This window comes from Zea mays, chromosome 1 (assembly GCF_902167145.1).
Source record: "Zea mays cultivar B73 chromosome 1, Zm-B73-REFERENCE-NAM-5.0, whole genome shotgun sequence".
NCBI lineage: Eukaryota > Viridiplantae > Streptophyta > Magnoliopsida > Poales > Poaceae > Zea > Zea mays.
In genome coordinates this window covers 154,807,917-154,830,677 of record NC_050096.1, presented here as the reverse complement: position 1 = coordinate 154,830,677, position 22,761 = coordinate 154,807,917, and the positions used below count along the sequence as shown (strand labels likewise).

The 22,761-nt window shown below is 44.1% G+C and overlaps 1 protein-coding gene across 1 annotated transcript; it reads left to right on the top strand.

The window, feature by feature from the left end:
* Window positions 1-9,534: 9,534 nt before the first annotated feature.
* LOC103639701 (uncharacterized) lies at window positions 9,535-16,454 on the top strand. Its single transcript, XM_020542365.1, has 5 exons — window positions 9,535-9,540; window positions 11,617-11,619; window positions 15,256-15,366; window positions 15,446-15,826; window positions 15,904-16,454. The coding sequence occupies exons 3-5, from the start codon at window positions 15,258-15,260 to the stop codon at window positions 16,452-16,454; spliced, it is 1,041 nt and encodes a 346-aa protein (XP_020397954.1). The 5' UTR covers window positions 9,535-9,540; window positions 11,617-11,619; window positions 15,256-15,257.
* The last annotated feature ends 6,307 nt before the right edge of the window (window positions 16,455-22,761 follow it).

Sequence of the window (22,761 nt, the reverse complement as noted above, 5' to 3'; positions counted from 1 at the left end):
CTGGCAATGGTGTTATGACTAAAACCGATGGCACCGCGATGAAACCAAGGGCCTCCTGTGGATGCACACACATGGTTGCGCTACTTGGCACCCTCTGGTATCACCGTTAATAGTCATAATCCATTATTAGACTATATCAATATGTTATCTTTGCGCAAATTGTTCTTACCACGTGAGATTCATTATTGGTGCCAATTTTGTAATGGTGTCATGGTTAAGAACTTATGGTACCGCGGTGAAACTGAGAGCCTCCTGTGAATGTGCACACGGGATTTTGCTGCTTGGCGCATGCCGGTATCGAGGTCTCTAGTCATGATCCATTATGGAATTACACTGATATGTTATCTTCCATTGACCTTTCCTTGAAACAATTTCTATGTTGTTTGTGAAGAGATCAAGCAACATCTATCATTTCCGTTGGATCAAAAGGGCATACCACTTTCATGTGTGGTCTTATTTATTTTGATCTTAGTAGTGACTACTCATACAAGTTCCCTTAACATCCTTTGTGTAAAGGTGAAGCCTTGGAGCTTTTTAGTGTTGGAAAACAACTGGTTAGATCTCAAAATAGAGATATGCTTCCCCTGCTGCTGAAATGCAGGAGTTTGTACATTTGCTCTCTTATTTAACCCATGTATTCCCTAACCAAGTGGATAATTCATCTCGCATGAGGAAACGGATGAACAACTTGACCAAATAGATTTTTACCCACATACATAATCTCTTATTAACAAAGAGTGAACTCTCAACCCTTGGCTTACCAATGGTACTGAGAGGATTTGCTTAATGTCAAAAGTAGTTCAACAAGTTGGTTTTGACTAACTTGTAACTGCACAATGAACGAAGGCTGAGTTTAGAGATCGTTTTATCGAGTTGTCTAAACTCACTTTGGTTCAACCCACCCTAAAGAAAGTACTTACCAAAATCAAATTAAGTCGACCAGTAACCACCTAATTATCGCTCTAGTCGTGCCTCGACCGCCTCACGCGTGCTTTTCCTGCGTGTGTGATCATGTCGATCCATGACTAGTGCTGGATAAAATGGACTGTTTGCAAAGTCCGCATCTACAGATCCATCCGCTGCTAATTTTCTTGAATCTATATCACCTTTCGTGGACTTGGATTCCCTGGCTAACACGAGTTGACTGTGATGTTATTCGACATTCACACCCATCTCATGTGCTATGAACTTACTGTAACCACTTGTTGGTAAACCTCTTTCTAAGTGTTTTACCCAAGATGGTGCATCTGCTTCTGTTTGGGTAAAATTGCGTAATTGCCGCTCGCCCAACAGACTCAGATAGTACAGTGCCATCAGAAGAAGCAAATTGCACACATGGAACCTTATGTGTTTTTCTGGCTGACATCGTCTCTATTGGTGGACAAAGATGAAGATTGAAATCGCACGCTATGTGGCGAGATGTGACACTTGTAGACATGTCAAGGCCATACACATGAAAGCTGCTGGGCCATTGCAATTTGCAATCGTTACCTATTCCAACATGGAAATGGGAGGATATTAGTATGGACTTTATTATGGGATTTCCTAGGACCACTAAAGGGTATGATTCTATCTGGTTTATCGTTGATCGACTTACAAAGATCGCCCACTTCCTTTCGGTCAGGGTAAAGTATACAGTGGCCACGTATGCAGAATTATACATTGCCCGTATTCTCAGTTTGCACGATATTCCGAAGACTATAGTGTTGGATCATGGACCTCAATTTGTAGCCATGTTTTGGGAAGCACTTCACCAATCCTTGGGTACTAAGTTGCTCCATAGTTTGGCCTATCATCCGCAAACCAGTGGGCAAACTGAGAGGGTAAATCAAATACTTGAAGATATGTTACGGGCTTGTGCTTTGGACTTCCCACGGAAATGGGATGATTGTTTACCATTAGCGGAGTTCTCATATAATAATAGCTATCAAGAAAGCATTAAGATGGCACCCTTTGAAGCTTTATATGGACGACGATGTCGTACTCCGTTAAACTGGTCTGAACCAGGTGAAAGAAATTTCTTCAGGCCTGATATGGTAAAAGAGACAGAAGAGAAGGTTCAACGAATAATTCATAATTTGAAGAAAGCTCAAGCTCGTCAGAAGAGTTACGCGGACACACACCGGATACCCTTGTACTTTCCAGTTGGAGACTATGTCTACCTGAAAGTTTCACCAATGAAGGGTATACCACGTTTCGGGATTAAAGGGAAGCTTGCACCCCAGTATATTGGTCCTTTTCCTGTTCTTGAACAATATGGACCAGTGGCATACCGACTTCAGTTAGCCGAAACCTTGTCTGCAGTACATAATGTGTTCCACGTGTCACAATTGAAGAAGTGTCTTCGGGTTCCCGATCGAACCATTGACGTAACGGATGTTGCCCTAGAACCAGACTTGACATATTCTGAGCACCCTATTCGAGTCTTGGATCAAAAGGACAGAATTACCCGAAGAAAAACTCTCAAGTTTTACAAGATACAGTGGAACCAGCATTCAGAAGATGAGGCTACATGGGAAACTCAAGACTTTTTAGAAAAGAATTTCCCAGGCTTTTTAGCCCCATGTAATTTGTAAAGTGTATACAATTGTTGTAATAAAGGAGTGAGCCCCAAACCACCCCTGCCTTTTACCATGAATAAGGAAATAAAGACATGTCGTGTTTCCTTTTCCATTACTTGCCCTAGGACTTTTAATCTCGGGACGAGATTCTTTTATGGGGGGAAGGATGTAACACCCCTGGTGTTACTGTCATTAAAACTTGAGCATAACATCATAAGCATTGGCATTGCATATGTTTGACACACCTAGAGTGCATTCACTAGGCAAAAATTTCAAACAAGTTGTATTTAGATGATATTTTGCAAATAAAACCCTAGAGTAGGGTACTTAACCTTAAAAGGGGTCAGAAGGGTAAAACAAAATCCAAATAGAGAAAACCCTAAAGCTTAAGTGAAATAGTCATGAAATGTTACTAAGAATGGACCTAAATTACATTCACACCCCTGAAATACCAAAAACCCTAATAAGGACCCTGGAAAACCCTAAACCTAAACCCTAGGGGGTTAAGTGCAAAATTAGTGCACTTTTGGACTAAAGTGTAAAAACTATGATGATAAGGCATATAAAGTCATTTGGTTCACAATCATGAAGATTTGCAAGCTAAACCATGAATTTTGGACCTATTTGCAAAAAGACCCCATGGGTGTTCTAGGGCTAAGTCTGAAAAATTCAGTGATATTGGCTCAACTTTGGAGCTCTATAACTTTCAAACAAGGAGGTTTTTGCTCTAGGTCACCACATCAACTTTGTAGATCTATCAAAGGAGAACAACTTTGCTTAAGAGTGTAAGCATAGTTGTTATGAAGAATTTAGAGATAATCAAACCCAAAGATGGGCTGTCAGGCTCTTGAAGTTTGAATTTCAGACTGACAGTGTAATTACAGAGACTTTGGGCACGAATTCAAGCTTGATTTATTAGAAATTTGGCCATAGCTGCTATGACAAAATTATAGCTGAATCTTTGATCTACAACTTTGCTGCAGAACTCTAGGTTTGTTGCCACAGAAAATTAAGAGAAATTTAACCCTAAACTTGGGCTGTCTGGCACACTGAATCGGGTTTGTAATGGTACAGTACCAGAGGATAAGGATCAGGACCTCGCCGGCGATAAGAATGCCACGGCGGTCGGGATGGGTCGGCGGCCGCGGTAAAAGATCCTCGGCGACGTGGCGGAGAATCACTGAGGTGGCAAGACCCGGTTAATCGGCGGCCACCGTGCCATCACTGGATTCTGCCGCACGGTGAGCTCGCCAGCGCGATCAGTAATCCGCGCTCCTCCTCCGATTCCGGTCGACGGCCTATAAATTGAGCCTGGACTCCGCTTCTTCACCACATCCCGCACCTCAGCGACTAAGCACTCGATTCAATTTCACCGGAGAACTCACACAGTCCGCAAATCCCCTTTCTACCTGTTCTTAACTCCGCTGTGAAGAACTCCACCGTGGTCATTGCTCTTCGGGTTAGTAACTTCCCAATTGCTCCCTGTTCTAGCTCATTTGTAGCCTCCTATTGCTCTCAGTACCGACCAATTGAAGTTCAGCCGAAGCCTTTCACCGGAACACGCACCTGCGCTGTAGAACGCCGTCGTGACACCCTCTTCGTCGACCCACGTTTATGTTCGTGCCCAGTCCAAATTCTGGTGTGTGCATCACCTCTAGTAAACCCGTGATGCTTCCCCAAGCTTCAATTTGGTCATCCACGCCATCGGTTGGTCGGAACTTTTTCATCCCTCCGATCATCCGCCCTGTCACCGTGGACTGGTTGATTCAAAGTCCCAATGATGAAATTGATTGAGGGGAAGTGTGCGGTAGGGGTCTAATTTGGTCTCTGTCGCACGGGAGCTCCAGCCGTGGCAGCATCCGGCCGGAATAGGCTCGCCGAAGTTCGGCGAGTGTTGTTCCTCGTCGTGGACCTCGGTCTGCGAAGAGTTAGACCATGGGGGGTTCCTTGGAAATCGTCACTGACTCATTAGAATATTACAGAGCACCCAGATCAGGTTATTCAAAACAGTGGGGCTTATTCGCAAAACTCTCAGGCGCGGGTGCGGGCGCTCGTTTTCCTGTGCAGGCTGGGCCGCTTGGGTTGCTTTCGGCCCAGTACTGTTCATAGATTTTCTTTTTCTTTTTCTGCCAGGATTAAAACAATTTTAGAAAATTATAGAAAGATGGTAAAAATGTCAAACCAATTTTGCTAGATTCATAATTTTTCATAGAATTTAGTAAAAATAGTTTCATGATTTTTAGGTCAAATATGGAATTTTTTAACAATTAAAATAGCCTAAAACCTTGTTTCTGGATTTTTAGAAAATAAATGATAATTCCAAAAATCCCCAAACTTTTTAGATGACCCTTATATAATATTTAGAAGCCTTGGGTAGAGTTTGGTATGATTTGAACCTTGTCTGATACTTAGAACCCGAAACCCTACCCCCTGCCCTATGAACTTCAATATTGACTCTAGAAACCCTAGTTCCCTGAAGGACCGTGAAGGAAAATTGTATTCAAGACTTTAGATAACCAATTTCTATTGTTTTTGCATCTTCATAAGCAATACATGAGCATTCATTATTATACTTGGCTTTATATAGCAAACGAAGAAGTTGAAGTTGAAGAAGAAAGGACACCACCACCACCACCTGAGGAACATTAGGCAAGCAGCTGTTTTTATTTTGACATCTGCGGGTCCGAGCCTGATTCACCAGTAAAACAAGGCAAGCCCCAGTGCATGCAACCCCTTCCTTGTGTTTTTAAATAATTTTTGCACACTTTAAGTCTAGTGAAATGTGCACTAGGTTTATAGGAGTTGCTTGGAAACCCTTTGATGCATTGCCTTCCTTGATATCCATACCTTTATAGATACTTCTGGTGAAGTATCAAAATATGATTTACAAAAATGCTTAGCCCTGCTCAGATCTTGTGGATAGAGGTTGTCTTTTGCATTAAGGCCTAGCTCAGGGGTTATCCTGAGGAAAGATGGCTTCTACCTACAAGAATATTTTCATTGAGAGCGTGGTGGGACCTTACTGCAAAGTTCCCTTTGATGCTCTTTTCATCCTAAGGAATACAAACAATCCTAAGGGTGGAAGTACTTAAATCAAGACTTGGACTAGGAACAGGTGATGTTCTACCCAGGTTGATTAAGGATTGGATGCGTATGTAGGCTTGCTGATCAAGGACTATCTTAACTGGCCACATGCCCTAGAAATGGGACAGGGTAAGCTTTGTCTCGGGCAAACTAATACCAGAATAAGATAACACGCAATGGGTGTGGAGAGATGGCGAGAGTAGCGTGTACCCTCCGTGGCAAGAGGCTGGACGGTGGTGTATTTGTGCTCTCGGTTGGCGTGAACCTGATCCGGTCTTAAGAACCCCGGTGGCGAGTTGACATATGCAAGGGTTAAGTGCTACATATGTCATGTGGTTAGAGATCCTCAGCTTAGTAAATCGATTCGGATCACCGTTATATCCTCGGACAGTGGAGACTTGATCACTGCCCTACAACCTAAGTCAGGATGTGAACCTCATGAATAAAAATGATGTTGTATTGATGAGATGGTGAAATTAGACTAGATGCAAACAAGGTCTATTAATACTTAATCTAGCATTAAAATGTTGAAAGTAAGGACTTACTTTAGTAAGCTATTTCTGCAAAAGTATCTAAGTTTATTCTTGCTAAAGCCTCTCCTTGATTCCCAAATCCAGCATATCCTTGAGAGTCTTTTACTTTGTCGGGTAAGTCTTGCGAAAGTACACTTCGTACTCAGGGCTTTGTCCCATGTTGTTTTAGGTGAAGAAGCGACAAACTTTTGTTGCTTCTGTTCAAAGGTGGTACCCAAAGAGGAGAACCAAGACTAGAGCTGCGGGAGGGAAGGCCCTCCGTTAAAACTTTTTAATGTCTATTTGGGGAGAAGTTTTTGCCCCCCATGGTATGTAATAATAATACCCAGCACTCATATAGTATGTTCTGGTCTGTAAATATTAAACATTATCTTACTTTTCAATAAAAGTAAATTATTGTAACTGCTTCCGCATTTCCGTATCTCCGATGAATTGTAATGTCTGCGTGACGGGTGAAACGCTCTTTGGAAAGGAAAAGAAATCAGATACCGAACTTGTCAAGTGGTCAGGTGCACCTGCAGGGTTGTTTGAGGTCCATTGGACAAGGACAACTATAGGTGGGCCTAATTACTTGGGAGGTTCCATCACAATCCTTCGGGCAATGTTTGTTCAAGTCGGTATAATCAACGCACATTCGCCAATCTATCTTATTCTTTTTTAGTACAAGAACAAGATTTGCGAGCCACTCAGGATGCAGAACTTCCCTAATGAAGCCTATGACTACAAGTCAGGTTAACTCGGCATGTATTGCTTCCCTCTTGTCCGGAGTGAAATGACGCAGCTTCTGTCGGACTGGCTTGGCTTGATGGTAGACCTTCAATTTGTGCTCGGTCAGCTCCCAGGGAACACCGAGCATGTCCGTAGGCTACCAGGCAAACACGTCCTAGTTATCCTATAGGAACCGGATGAACGTGCTTTCCTATTCGGCGTTGAGGCTAGAGCTGATGGACGCTGTCTTGTGGGCATTGGGGAGGCCGAGGTTGGCGTTCTTGGTTTCTTCAGTCGATCGTGTTGCGGTATCCGGGATTGCCTCCGAGGCTGGGATCGCGAGGTTGTGCTTCCGGAGTGTCCTCACTTCCGTCACTAGCTGCTTCTGTGCCACCGAGGTGTTGGAGGCGAGGGCCATCTGAATTGGGGAGGTCGAGGATGGCCTTCTTGGTTTCTTTGCGGGCCTGGCATCTTGAGAATCATGTAGGTGTAGTGCGGGATGGCCATGAACTTAGCTAGCCGGGTCATCCGATGACGGTGTTGTAGGCGCAGTCGAAACGAGCCACTTCAAAGCATAGGGACTCGGTGCGGTAGTTGTCCAGAGTGCCAAAAGTCATGGGCAAAGAGATGTGGCTAGGAGGGTATTCCCCTTGGTCAGCATGATGCCAAAGAAAGGAGTGTCTGATTCCTATAACTTGGCGACAGAGATCTCGAGTGCCTCGAGAGTCCAAGGGAAGGTGACGTTGATGCTACTTCCCTATCCATCAACACCTTCTTGACCTGGCTATCTTTGATCACCGGGTTAACAAGCAGAGGGTAGTTTCCGTGGTGATCCAAGCTAAGCCACTGATCAGCTCGACTAAAGGTGATCGGTGTCTCCGACCACCTATAGGGTGTCATGGGGGACTGGTCGCGGCTAGCAGCACTTGTCGATCCGTTAGCTTTTGTTTCCTCTTATTCTCCTGGGACCCATGGCCTCCAAAGATGAAGTTGACCTCCCTGTCAACCCAAGGGAACGCCCCTTCATCCGTCCCCGGCTGTCGGGGCTATTGGCCCTGTCGCGGCAGCGGCAGAGGGAGTGGCTGGAATGGTCGGTCGTGGCCGACTGAACTCATGAAGTCCATGCAATTACACAGGGTATCTATCATCTCCTTGTGGTAGGTACACGAGTTGTCAATTATTTCATCTAGCATCTATGGGTTACCATGGGGGCCACTGTGCGTCCGAGCCGGTGATGGCCCCGTGGCATGAACTCCATCTCTTGGCCTCTTGTCCAACCGGTGGGGCCTCATCCTCAGAACTGCCTTCCTGGTCGTGACTATCTTCTAGTAGAAATCCCCACCGATCATGTGATACTCGAGGTGCTAGCTGGATCCATTAGGCATTGTTCGGTTGGGCCTAGAATGACCTAGATCACGACTGATCCATGGGTGTCATCCCAGCACGGATTCAATACAGGCCCACAACGAAATAGTCGTTCGTTTAGCCCACGCGTATTCAGAAACCAGACCCAATCCACACGAAAACACTGAATCCCGGCCTGGAATTGATCCACTAACTAACAGGTGTGGAAGTCCTCCCAGCGCGTGGGTGTGGAAGCGACGACACGACGGAACCGCAAGCCCCCTTCCACCATCGGCCGCCGACATCTTCACCAGCAACCTTTTCTCTTGTGAGATCATCATTCCATTCCTTCCCTTCCCTCTCGTGTCTGTGGTAGTGTCCCAGCCTCTCTCTCCCTTGCCTCCACCTCCACCGTGTCGCCTGCTATGCCCCTGTCCGCGGTCGGCGACATGGACGTCACCATCCTCCACCTGCGTGCGGCGTATCCTGCCCTTGCCACCATTATCAGCGCACGAGTCCCTCCATGTTCAAGTGCCCGTACCACCGGATGCACTAGCTCGTTCGATTTATCCTATACAAGCAGCACACCTTCAAGGCTGATGCCTCTATATACTCCTGCAGTCCCGCTTTCTAGCACTTCTTAGCGGAGAGGCTAGCATGATCCTCAACATCGTTTTCTTAGCGTGACTTCTCCAGATATGCTATGGTCCCTAGAAACATGTTTGTCGTTATGTAAATCTAGATTGAGGTCTTCTTGAAACGTGCTAACGGGAGCAAACCAGCTAGCAGCTATAGGCGTTCGAAACTAATTTTAATCGTCATATCTAGACACCGTGATTTTAGCAGCTAGCAGATTTTAGCAACGTGATTTTAGCAGATTATGATACTACACTTTTTAGCATCTAGGAGCTAGACCAGCTACATGATTTTAGCAGCTGCATACAAATCTAGACATCGTTATTAGTATGATACTACTGTTTGAAATAAAAACTATTTTGATGGAATATGTAGCAATGCCATATGAACATTCAGTATAATACTATTGATTGAAATAAATATTCAATCTTATTTTTTTATGAAACACAGAGCAACCCCTATACACTCCATACGTTGATCAATTTGACTAAGCACCATGGAGTTGAGTCAAGACAAAGAGTTCAGTATAATATTAGCTGATGATGAGTGCTCTATCAACATTGAATATTACTAATTTGAATATTCAACTTTTTGTTTGTAGATTGTACCCGCACCGGTTAGATTTGGAAAAGACCAACCCCCACCGTCTTGGGACCCGGTACCATCCCCGAGAGGTACTTTTGGGACCCGGTGGCCCCTATCTTTTTGCAATGAGTACGAGGTTAACGGATCGCATTAGAAGGAGGAGACAAGAGGATGATGATGATATGGCGATGTTCTTCCTTCCCGCATTACACTTGCTGCGTTCTAGCTCTCCCAGAGGAAGGAGGGTTAAGAAGCGGCGACACACATCCAAGCTAAGTGGCGAGGAGCATGTTTCGGAGTTGCTTGAAGGGCATGTCAAGAACTGCCGAGTAGCATTTAGAAAGGAACCTGGAATTTTTAGAGCCCTAGCCAACTATCTTAGGAAGGAAAGGTTGGTACATGACACAAGGATAAAAGTTGAGGAAAAGCTCGTCTTCTTTCTATACATGATAAGCCATAATGCGTCGTTTGAGGACCTGCAAGAAGAGTTCGGGCATAGTGGTGACACTTTCCACCATCATATAAAGCAAATTTTTGACATAGTTGTTCCTTCCCTCGCCAAACGATTTTTGAAGCCTCCTTCTCCAATTCAAGTGCATCCGAAAATTGAAAGGAATCCTAGGTTCTATCCTTACTTCAAGGTCATGGCACTTCTATTCTTGCCCAATATCTATCCATTTTCTTCTAGATTTTAGAAATTCACATATAGTTTTTTTGTAGAACTGCATCGGTGCAATTGATGGCACTCATGTGCCCATTACAATTTCACCTAACAAAGCTGCTCCTTTTAGAAACAGGATGGGAACTCTTAGCCAAAATGTGATGGTAGCTTGCGATTTTGACCTAAATATCACTTTCATATCTACTGGGTGTGTAACACCCCTGGTGTTACTTTCACTAAAACTTGAGCATAACATCATAAGCATTGGTATTGCATATGTTTGACACACCTAGAGTGCATTCACTAGGCAAAAATTTCAAACAAGTTGTATTGAGATGATATTTTGCAAATAAAACCCTAGAGTAGGGTACTTAACCTTAAAAGGGGTCAGAAGGTTAAAACAAAATCCAAATAGAGAAAACCCTAAAGCTTAAGTGAAATAGTCATGAAATGTTACTAAGAATGGACCCAAATTACATTCACACCCCTGAAATACCAAAAACCCTAATAAGGACCCTGGAAAACCCTAAACCTAAACCCTAGGGGGTTAAGTGAAAAATTAGTGCACTTTTGGACTAAAGTGTAAAAACTATGATGATAAGGCATATAAAGTCATTTGGTTCATAATCATGGAATTTGCAAGCTAAACCATGAATTTTGGACCTATTTGCAAAAAGACCCCATGGGTGTTCTAGGGCTAAGTCTGAAAAATTCAGTGATATTGGCTCAACTTTGGAGCTCTATAACTTTCAAACAAGAAGATTTTTGCTCTAGGTCACCACATCAACTTTGTAGATCTATCAAAGGAGAACAACTTTGCTTAAGAGTGTAAGCATAGTTGTTATGAAGAATTTAGAGATAATCAAACCCAAAGATGGGCTGTCAGGTTGTTGAAGTTTGAATTTCAGACTGACAGTGTAATTACAGAGACTTTGGGCACGAATTCAAGCTTGATTTAGTAGAAATTTCGCCATAGCTGCTATGACAAAATTATAGTTGAATCTTTGATCTACATCTTTGCTGCAGAACTCTAGGTTTGTTGCCACAGAAAATTAAGAGAAATTTAACCCTAAACTTGGGCTGTTTGGCACACTGAATCGGGTTTGTAATGGTACAGTACCAGGAGGATAAGGATCAGGACCTCGCTGGCGATAAGAATGCCACGGCGGTCTGGATGGTTCGGCGGCCGTGGTAAAAGATCCTCGGCGACGTGGCGGAGAATCACTGAGGTGGCAAGCCCCGGTTAATCGGCGGCCACCGTGCCATCACCGGATTCTGCCGAGCGGTGAGCTCACCAGCGCGATCGGTAATCCGCGCTCCTCCTCCAATTCTGGTCGACGGCCTATAAATTGAGCCCAGACTCCGCTTCTTCACCACATCTCGCACCTCAGCGACTAAGCACTCGATTCAATTTCACCGGAGAACTCACACAGTCCGCAAATCCCCTTTCTCCCTGTTCTTAACTCCGCCGTGAAGAACTCCATCGTGGTCAACGCTCTTCGAGTTAGTAACTTCCCAATTGCTCCCTGTTCTAGCTCGTTTGTAGCCTCCTATTGCTCTCAGTACCGACCAATTGAAGTTCGGCTGAAGCCTTTCACTGGAACACGCACCTGCTCTGTAGAACGCCGCCGTGACACCCTCTTCGTCGACCCACGTTTTTGTTCGTGCCCAGTCCAAATTCTGGTGTGTGCATCACCTCTGGTAAACATGTGATGCTTCCCCAAGCTTCAATTTGGTCATCCACGCCATCGGTTGGTCGGAACGTGTTCATCCCTCCGATCATCCGCCCTGTCACCGTGGACTGGTTGATTCAAAGTCCAGATGATGAAATTGATTGAGGGGAAGTGTGCGGTAGGGGTCTAATTTGGTCTCTATCGCACGGGAGCTCCAGTCGTGGCAGCATCCGGCCGGAATAGGCTCGCCGAAGTTCGGCGAGTGCTGTTCCTCGTCGTGGACCTCGGTCTGCGAAGAGTTAGAACATGGGGGGTTCCTTGGAAATCGTCAGTGACTCATTAGAATAGTACAGGGCACCCAGATCAGGTTATTCAAAATAGCGGGGGCTTATTCGCAAAACTCACAGGGGCGGGCGCGGGCGCGCGTTTTCCTGTGCAGGCTGGGCCGCTTGGGTTGCTTTCGGCCCAGTACTGTTCATAGATTTTTTTTCTTTTTTGCCAGGATTAAAACAATTTTAGAAAATTATAGAAAGATGGTAAAAATGTCAAACCAACTTTGCTAGATTCATAATTTTTCATAGAATTTAGTAAAAATAGTTTCATGATTTTTAGGTCAAATATGGAATTTTGTAACAATTAAAATATCCTAAAACCTTGTTTCTAGATTTTTAGAAAATAAATAATAATTCCAAAAATCCCCAAACTTTTTAGATGACCCTTATATAATATTTAGAAGCCTTGGGTAGAGTTTGGTATGATTTGAACCTTGTCTGATACTTAGAACCCAAAACCCTACCCCCTACCCTATGAACTTCAATATTGACTCTAGAAACCCTAGTTCCCTGAAGGACCGTGAAGGAAAATTGTATTCAAAACTTTAGATAACCAATTTCTATTGTTTTTGCATCTTCATAAGCACTACATGAGCATTCATTATTATACTTGGCTTTATATAGCAAACGAAGAAGAAGTTGAAGTTAAGAAGAAAGGACACCACCACCACCACCTGAGGAACATCAGGGAGGCAACTGTTTCTATTTTGACATCTGCGGGTCCGAGCCTGATTCACCAGTAAAACAAGGCAAGCCCCGGTGCATGCAACCCCTTTCTTGTGTTTTTAAATAATTTTTGCACACTTTAAGTCTAGTGAAATGTGCACTAGGTTTATAGGAGTTGCTTGGAAACCCTTTGATGCATTGCCTTCCTTGATATCCATACCTTTACAGATACTTCTAGTGAAGTATCAAAATATGATTTACAAAAATGCTTAGCTCTGCTCAGATCTTGTGGATAGAGGTTGTCTTTTGCATTAAGGCCTAGCTCAGGGGTTATCCTAAGGAAAGATGGCTTCTACCTGCAAGAATATTTTCATTGAGAGCGTGGTGGGACCTTACTGCAAAGTTCCCTTTGATGCTCTTTTCATCCTAAGGAATACAAACAATCCTAAGGGTGGAAGTACTTAAATCAAGACTTGGACTAGGAACAGGTGATGTTCTACCTAGGTTGATTAAGGATTGGATGCATATGTAGGCTTGCTGATCAAGGAATATCTTAACTGGCCACATGCCCTGGAAATGGGACAGGGTAAGCTTTGCCTCGGGCAGACTAATACCAGAATAAGATAACATGCAATGGGCATGGAGAGATGGAAAGAGTAGCATGTACCCTCCGTGGCAAGAGGCTGGACGGTGGTGTATCTGTGCTCTCGGTTGGCGTGAACCTGATCTGGTCTTAAGAACCCCGGTGGCGAGTTGACATATGCAAGGGTTAAGTGCTACATATGTTGTGTGGTTAGAGATTCTTAGCTGAGTAAATCGATTCAGATCGTCGTTATATCCTCAAACAGTGGAGACTTGATCACTGCCCTACAACCTAAGTCAGGATGTGAACCTCATGAATAAAAATGATGTTGTATTGATGAGATGGTGAAATTAGACTAGATGCAAACAAGGTCTATTAATACTTAATCTAGCATTAAAATGTTGAAAGTAAGGACTTACTTTAGTAAGCTATTTCTGCAAAAGTATCTAAGTTGATTCTTGCTAAAGCCTCTCCTTGATTCCCTAATCCAGCATATCCTTGAGAGTCTTTTACTTTGTCGGATAAGTCTTGCGAAAGTACACTTCGTACTCAGGGCTTTGTCCCATGTTGTTTTAGGTGAAGAAGCGACAAACTTTTGTTGCTTGTGTTCAAAGGTGGTACCCAAAGAGGAGAACCAAGACTAGAGCTGCGGGAGGGAAGGCCCTCCGTTAAAACTTTTTACTGTCTATTTGGGGAGAAGTTTTTGCCCCCCATGGTATGTAATAATAATACTCAGCACTCATATAGTATGTTATGGTCTGTAAATATTAAACACTATCTTACTTTTCAATAAAAGTAAATTATTGTAACTGCTTCCGCATTTCCGTATCTCCGATGAATTGTAATGTCTGCGTGACGGGTGAAACGCTCTTGGGAAAGGAAAAGAAATTCAGATACCGAACTTGTCAAGTGGTCAGGTGCACCTGCAGGGTTGTATGAGGTCCGTTGGACAAGGACAACTGTAGGTGGGCCTAATTACTTGGGAGGTTCCATCACAGGGTGGGAGGGATCTGCTACAGATGCTAGAGTTCTGAGATCTGCAATGAACAATGGATTCCATGTACCTCCAGAAAAGTTCTATTTGGTTGATGGTGGGTATGCCAACACCACATCATTCCTTGCACCTTATCGTGGAGTTAGATACCATCTAAAGGAGTATGGGCAAGGTCACCGTAGACCTCATAACTATAAGGAATTATTTAACCATCGCCATGCCATACCGAGGAATCATGTTGAAAGGACTTTGGGGGTTGTGAAGAAGCGCTTTCCCGTCCTCAAAGCTGCCACATTTCATAAAATAAGAAATCAAGTGAAGATACCAGTAGCAGCCGCTGTACTTCACAATAGTATTCGATCACTCAATGGGGATGAGGAATGGTTAGATAATCAACCAGATAATATCTCACCACAAAACTTTGTTGATCTACTGGATGGCGATCAAGGCAACGATCAAGGAAATGTCCAAGGAAATAATCTTAGAGATGCAATAGCACATGAAATGTGGAATGATTACCAACAACATAGAAATTAGTGGCACATGTGATGAATGTTGAATGATTATCATTCGTAGAAATTAGTGGCACAAGAAATGTGGATTGATTATCATTCGTAGAAACTGTCTTTGTTTAATGTTGCTTTCTAATGAAAAAAACATGTTCCCCACTCATTGTTGTTCTTTTAATTTTATTCCCTGTATTAGGAAGCATAAGTTGCATAATTTAAGTTCATGTTCTTCTCAAAGAACATGTACATGCAGTCTAGGTGCTATTGTTCTCAGAGATGATGTCGTCTAATGCTGTTCAACTTTTACATGACCATTTCACTCTATTCTTTAACATTTGGTGAATCCTTTTTTCTGATTATCAAACTTATGCAACTTATCTGTGTAGCCATGTTTGGAAGGGGTTCTCCAAGAATCAACATGCTCTTATCAAAAAGTGCAACAAAGAAGCCTTCTCCTAAAGCTGGTGATCCAAGAAAGCATGGAGGTTCTCCAAAAGGTATGCAAGTAGACAAATCAAGAGAAATTAAGAGCCTCTTGAAATTATGCAACTGGTGTTTCTTCCTTGTCTTGTGTAGATAAATTAAGAGCCGCTTGGAACTCAACTCTAGAGAAGACTCTTGTGGACCTCTTGCATGAGCACAAAACAGCTGATTATAGGGGTCAAAATGGATGGACAACAGAAGCATGGAACAAAATTGTCAAGGAATTTCATCAGAGGGAACAATATGTCTATTTCACAAAGACACAAATACAAGATAGAGAAAGAGAGCTGAAAAGGGACTATAGGTTGCTAAAGGATGCAAAGAATCAAAGTGGAGCTCATTTTGATGAGAAGATAGGGAGGATTACGACTGACCTAGCTTTATGGAAAAATATACTGACTTCTCATCCTAAGGCTAAAAAGTTCCGCAACAAGTCTTTTCCTCTATATGAGGCCTTGAGGGAGCTTTATGATGGTTAGTCTCATTACAATGTGCATGCTTTCCAATATGTTATGTTGTCTACCCTTTTTTAGTAAAACTTCATTGTGCAGGGCAAACAGCTGAAGGGACCTACAACTACACCTCCACCCAACTTCCAGATCTTACTCAAGTAGGAAATGGAGATGAATTTCTCAACATAGAACATGAACAAGATGAATTGGAAGAAATCTTGTCGGCACATGAAGAAGATGATGTCCATGTAGTTAAGGCAGGAGATGCAACAGGTGAAAGGCATGATCCGAGGCCACAGAGAAGGACTACTGTTGCAAGAGGGAACAATGAGGAAATGAGGACAAAGAGGCATAAAAAGGGCGATAACCTAGAAGGAATAATGGGAAGATACATTGACATGAGAATGAAGCAGGCTGAGGAAGAAGCCACACAACTAGCAAAAGAGAGGGAGGAAAAGGAAGTGAGTCAAGCTGCACACTTCTCAATCAAGAAGTGCATATCCATTCTTGGTACAATGGAAGTTACAAAGGAGGAAAAAGCAAAAGCCTACAATGCCTTCAAGGACCTTGAGAATAGGCAAATTTTCTTGAGTGCCTGCGGTGATGATGTTGAGTCTGCACTGATTTGGTTGAGAAAGGAGATGACTTAGCTGGTATGCTCTCTTCCTTCCCCTCTTCTCTCATTCTATGCCAGGGCATGTCGAAATCAAAGTAATTGAGCATATATGTCTCATTCTGTATGCCACGGCATGTTGAATCAAAGTACTTGAGCATATCAGCCTCATGACTTAATTTATTTTTAAAAACTAAGCTAGTAAATCTGTAGAAGCTAAGAGCATCTCCAACAAGCTGACTTAAAATATTTCGATCATCCTAGTATTTGTTCTTATAAAACGACGCATGCATACTTTATGTGTAGTATATCTGTTAATATCCTAAGAACTAAGTATCCTCCTTCATGTTGTTCTATGGAACTAAGTATCTAATAACTTAGTATCATTAGATACAGGGGTTGCTATTCTAGGAGAAAAAATACTAAAAAAGTTGTGTTAGGGTCCCCTTTATTTTCTATTTTGCTTGCATGCAGTTCTTCTATTTTGCTTGCATGAATTTCAACTAGAGCATAAAAAATTCATCTTATATTACTCAAAGATCCAAATGCAACAGAGGATGCTGCTTTAAACTGCATTTTGTTCATACTTTAAACTGCTTTAAACTGAAATACGTTACAGCTAGAACTAGATCAGTTGTCCATGCTTCTGTTGTTCATGCTTCTGCATTGAACTACATTTTGTTCAATGTGGACTGTATTTTGCAAAAAAATGGACTTTACTATACTGAGTGTAAGAGAACATGGACTACATTTTGGGAAACAAAATATGGACTTCACTCTACTAGTGTGTAAGCGAACATGGACTGTATTTTTTTAAAAAACATGGACTTCACTATACTAGTGTGGAAGCGAACAATTCATAGCTAACACATTTGTATCCATGTGGTATAAGTGAATAGTGAAAAATAAGCCACGTATTAAATCCCAGCCGTAACGAAAACACACATGGTTTATGTGACATGACATGGATTCACTCAATCCCGCCGTGTATTAGATCCTAAGGGCTTGTTCGTTTCACCGTTAATCCATGTGGATTTGGTGATATTGAGTCGGTTTAAATCCATAACAAGTCAAAATCCATCCCAATTTATTCCAATACACTTCAATACACATGTAATTGGAATAACCGAACAAGCCCTAATGTGTATTAAATACTAGCTTGTCGAACAAGGCCGAATCTAGGGAATGGTTGAAGGCCGACATCGGGCACTAGTACACTCCTCCCCTCCTCTCGTTCCCTCGGATGATTAGGCCTCACCATAATCAAGTAGAGGGATAAGGAAAGGGAGAATCCGCTACCGGCAAGTGCACAATTGCGCCATCGCTTTGCCTTAGCACGCTGCTTGGGACCTTCGCTAGAGCATCGCGGGAGCAGGGGTGGCGGTCATTTGAGCGGAGGACCACCACTGTATCGAGAATCACTCGTCGGACTTCAATGACCACCACGAAGCCACGTCGCCACGTGGTCGGCATCACCCGTGCGACAATCTACGGTGATAACTCTCCCCCTTGGCTCACCTTCATCTTCTCTGCGTGTAGCTCCATTGGTAACAAGATTTGGTGGTCTTCCACGTGGGTCGAATGAGCTCCGGCCATGGCACCACTGTGGTGCACACGCGCACCACCACACTCTGGTGACAGGTTTGCGTGGAGGGATATTCACCGTTGGATCATAGGGGGCGGGCGAGATTAGACCGCCGATAAACTTTCGGCTATTTAAATCTGCTCCATAGAAAATGGATCATGGGGCTACGGTTTGATCTTGCTCCAATATAACCAGGGCCATAGATCTCCAATCGGACGTACGAAATCACATACCGCTTCGCGCCCTGGAACATCTAACATAGGTCGTCCATAGCCGATCGTGCAGCCCAGAATTAGAGTTACCCCTTTCGGTCGTGAAAATATGTTAAAAAGCCCTTGTTCTTTGACCCAATCAACCTGCCATCCATTCTAGTTCAAGAAACATATAATCTAGGTTCTCGGTTTTTGCGAACGGGTCCCTAGACTTCTAGAAAACCTTAGCCGTTCTCTAAAGAATCATAGGGAAATTCTAGAACATGATTTCTAATGAAGAAATAAATATAAGAAATTCAGAAAATCCATAACTAATGCATTTTAAATCTGAATTTAGTGGTTCTTGAACCTATAATTTCATCTTGACACATAGAATATATATTATGCAGTTTATTCTCTTGTTTTGTGTGTGATGTTAATTTTATCCATACAATGTTTGTTTATATTGTTGCGAGTAGATGAGCAAGTGACCGAGGAAATTGGAGCACCGTAAGTTGAAGATTCTGAGCAAGAGCTCATAGAAGGCAAGTTGTGCCCTTGATCATATCCTTTTACCTAATAATATTCATGATAATCACCGTGGCATGCTTAGGTTAACTTGATGGGACCTAACAAGTTACCTAATTTTGTTCACCCTACATCTTGTAAACAAATGAATCATTGGGTAGTCTTGCTATTGCTCAGAATCTTAAACTTACACCTGGTTTTGGGATAGATATTATATCTGAATTATGATCTTGCTTTATCATTATTGCTATCTTAATTATTGTTCATGATAATATTATTATGTTATTTGGAACATGGAGCGACCACCTAAGAAAATAGTGCTACCACAAGGGTGGTATGGGACACCTTTGGCTAACTACTTAGAAAAGGAAGTGGAGGACTACCTTACCCAAAAGGGGCAAGGTCGGTATAGGGAGGTTCTCGGGTCGATCATGCTGCGACGGCTTTTTGGACGAGGGATTCCTATATCGCCCCCTTCTCAAGAAACCGTAGCGGGTTTTCTGAAGCTAGCGAAACTTTGTAAAGGCCTCGTAGTGCTACCCTGCCTCGTCTCCTTGGTAGAGATGAATGGGAATTCTGGACCACTTAGCAAATGGCTAACACGGCTTGTGGGTAAAGATGTGCAACCTCGGTAGAGTGTAAAATTGGTATATCAGTCGTGTTCATGGTCATGAGCAGCTTGGACCCTCACATGAGTAACTTACTCCCTCCGGTGTCCTATTATTTTTTGTTTAGGACAATGACACGGTCTTCAAATATAACTTTGACCAATGTTTTTTTGTTAAAATACAAATAAACTCTTATTTTATTTACACTTTTATAAAAGTACTTTTTAAGACAAATCATTGCATATGAATATTAGGTTTCAAAACTAAATAACAAAATAGTTATTTGTAGTCAAAATTTTATAAGTTTGACTCGAACCTTATCCAAAATGATAAATAATATGACACGAGAGGGAGTATGGAATTAAAACTTAATCTATCATTTGAATTGCATTGTGGAAATGATTAATTGTGATCTCTTATTTAAATTGGGATGGTCTTTACTTATACTTAGTAATTGCTAGTAAAATTTTGACCAAACTTATTAAAAGCAATGCTTAGCATTAACCACAGGTTCTTTGGTAAGCCTTACACTACACATGAGCCCCCATCGTAAGTGAGATCATGCATATTATTCCCCACACTTGTTGAGCGATGTCCGTATGTGAGCTCACTCTTGCTATAATCACACCAGGTGAAGATCAGGTAATACAAGAGGAGGACTACTACGATGTGTTCGATGAGATCTAGGCATCGTCTCCCAATCAACTATGGCACCATGGAGATAGTTATCTAAATTCGAGTTATTTTGTTATCAGTTATCCTATAAGACATTCTCGTTATGTAAAAAAGATAATCACATTTGTCTCTATACACTGAGTCATTGTATGTGTGGATCTTATTCTGGCGCACATATGAGATGCATATGGGTTTGCCCTTAAATCCGGGTGTGACGGGGGCATAGGCCGAGACAGCTCGACAAGGTCACGAGATCGCTCATCGGTAGTGATATAAGTGTCAACCTTCCAAAATAGTTGTTCGACCATCATGGGGGCCTCTTGAAGGTTGGCCCACACGACGGTCTCATCATGAGACCCTTGGTAGAAGTCCTCGATCAACGCCGCATCAACGATGTCGGGGATTTGGTTTCTCATGGTTTGGAAATGCTTGAGAAACGAGCGAAGAGACTCGTTGTTCCTATGCCTAATAGACTTGAGGTCCCATGGTTGTGCTGGCTTGTCACAGAGCGATTGAAAGATGGAGACAAACTTGTTGCAGAAATTCGCCCAGTGGTTGATGCAGTGGCAGGGGAGGTGGTAGAGCCATTGAAGTGCGTCCTACCCTAGCACGATCGGGAGGTACACCGTCATGACGTCTTCGGTGGCCCTGGCAGCCTAGGCTGCTGTTGTGTAAACGGCCAGCCAGCTGTCCCAAGGTCAATCTTAGTTTTGTATTTGTCGATGTTGGAGAGCTTAAAATTAGGAGGGCGATGAAGCATGCGCAGTCGCGGGGTGAAGGCCGACACCCCAAAGATGTCGTGAGCCTGTGGCCGGGCGCCATGTGTGCCGTTGTGGCGCTGGTCCCGTGGTGGTGATGGTAGTCGTGGGTTTTGCAGTCGGTTGCGTGCTGGCCAGCACGCGGACGAACGTGTCGTTGAGTCAGTGGTGGAGTCATCCAGGCCCTCAGTGCCCCACCGCGAGGAGCTGTGATCCTGGTCGTAGTCCTCTTGGCGCCTCAACTCTTTTTCGTGCAGGCAAGCGCGTGAAGAGATGATGTCACTCCACGTGTCGTGTCGGTCGTTGAAGTGGTTATGTAAGTCTCCCTCTGGATGAACCAATGGAAGAAGATGATTGGTTGCCTGTGTTAGGATTTGCCTGTATCCCTCTCCTTCGGGCGTCGGTGGAGGCTCACTCACGATCCAGGCCAGTGCGCTCTCGACTTGACTTGGGGTTTGCATGGCCCGGATGAACTCGTGTTGTAGATTGCGGGGAAGGGGTGGATTATCGTGAGGGAGCCGAGCATGGCACCCTGCTAACTCGTGCCCTCAATCTTGAGCAGCTCGACACTTCCGTGGATGGGTGTTCTTATGTAGACGGAACCCTCCCTCCTTGGTGATTTCGTCGCCTTCTGACGCCTCATCCCGGGAAATAGGATGTGTCAGGTCCTGCTCCCCGGCGGCGTGGTGTCACCGAACATTGCGTCGGTGGTTTTGACGATGGCGTGCCTCATGCTGTGTGAGCTCGTCCCATAGCAGGGATGACTCATCATGGATATGGGGTCGTTGTCTACTCCCCTGTTAATGCAGAGGAGGTTGGGGTAGCAGAGCGAGGATTCCGGCATGGTGGGCGCGACTGCCGACCTTAGTGGTCCAGTAACCACCGTGGTGGTTGGCTGGACCACGCCGCCCTTGGGAATAGTAGGGGTCTAGCCCCATCTTTTCTCTGACTGATCCGGGTGCAAACTCGGGTCAGCAAAGTTGATAGTGGAGATCGCTGCGCGAGGTCCTATGAGGAGCCCGACTGGGGCGAAGGTGATAGTGTCGTTGCGCTCTCGCCCAACCCCAGCAACAGCTTGATGGGGGCGAAAGAGCATGTTGACATATCGGAGCTGCAGGGTGAACCGTCAGGGTCGTGACCATGACCATTGGAGGTCTGACCATGGTAGGCGGCAAGATCTTCTTCCTGATCGCACCAGAGGAGCGGGGTTCCAAAGTTTTCCCTCCTGCCCCTGTACGCGATGGAGAGTTCCTTCCTTGTATGCCACATAGGAGAGGGATCTGAAGTGGAAAACCTCTCCCACGACAAAGTTGTAGACGGTGTTGTAGATGTCGATCATGAAGTTATCGGAAATCAATGTTGCACCCCCTACCTGGCGCGCCAGCTGTCAGTTTCGGGTACCAGCAACACGCTACGCGGAGTACCACGTAACGCTTTTGGGGAGGACATCGACATCAATTGGCAACTCGATGGTATGTGTAGAGCATGTCAGAGACACAAGCGAGTATGCAGGTTTGGGCTGCTCAGAGGCGTAATACCCTATGTCCTGCGGTTTCTGTTTTTTGTGGAACTGTTCGAGCTCTCTCTCTCTCTCTCTCTCTAGTTACAAGCGATGGCCTCTCTCGAGATTGAAGATGAGTGAGGTGTTGTCTGTCCGGTTTTTCATAGGGTCCCTTATTCAACCTTATTCCCGACTGAATAGGGGTTACAGAGAATGACGTCAGGTGCACGATCTCCACACTTCATCTCCTCCGCGCCACGTCGCGCTTAGTAGCAATCAACAAACTGCCTGCCGACTTCTGCACACGTTGTGTGCAGAGGGCACGACCGAGTTCTCTCACGCCCACGCTTGCGCCTTCTCTGGATGTCTGCAGTTCTCATCCGAATGAAGGCCCACTGGGCACCTTTTAGGCGGCCCACTAGGGGCCTTTCGAATGGCCCGTAGGATGTAACCAGGCCGCGATGACCCGGAGGATGTCTATCTCCCACACGGGTTGTT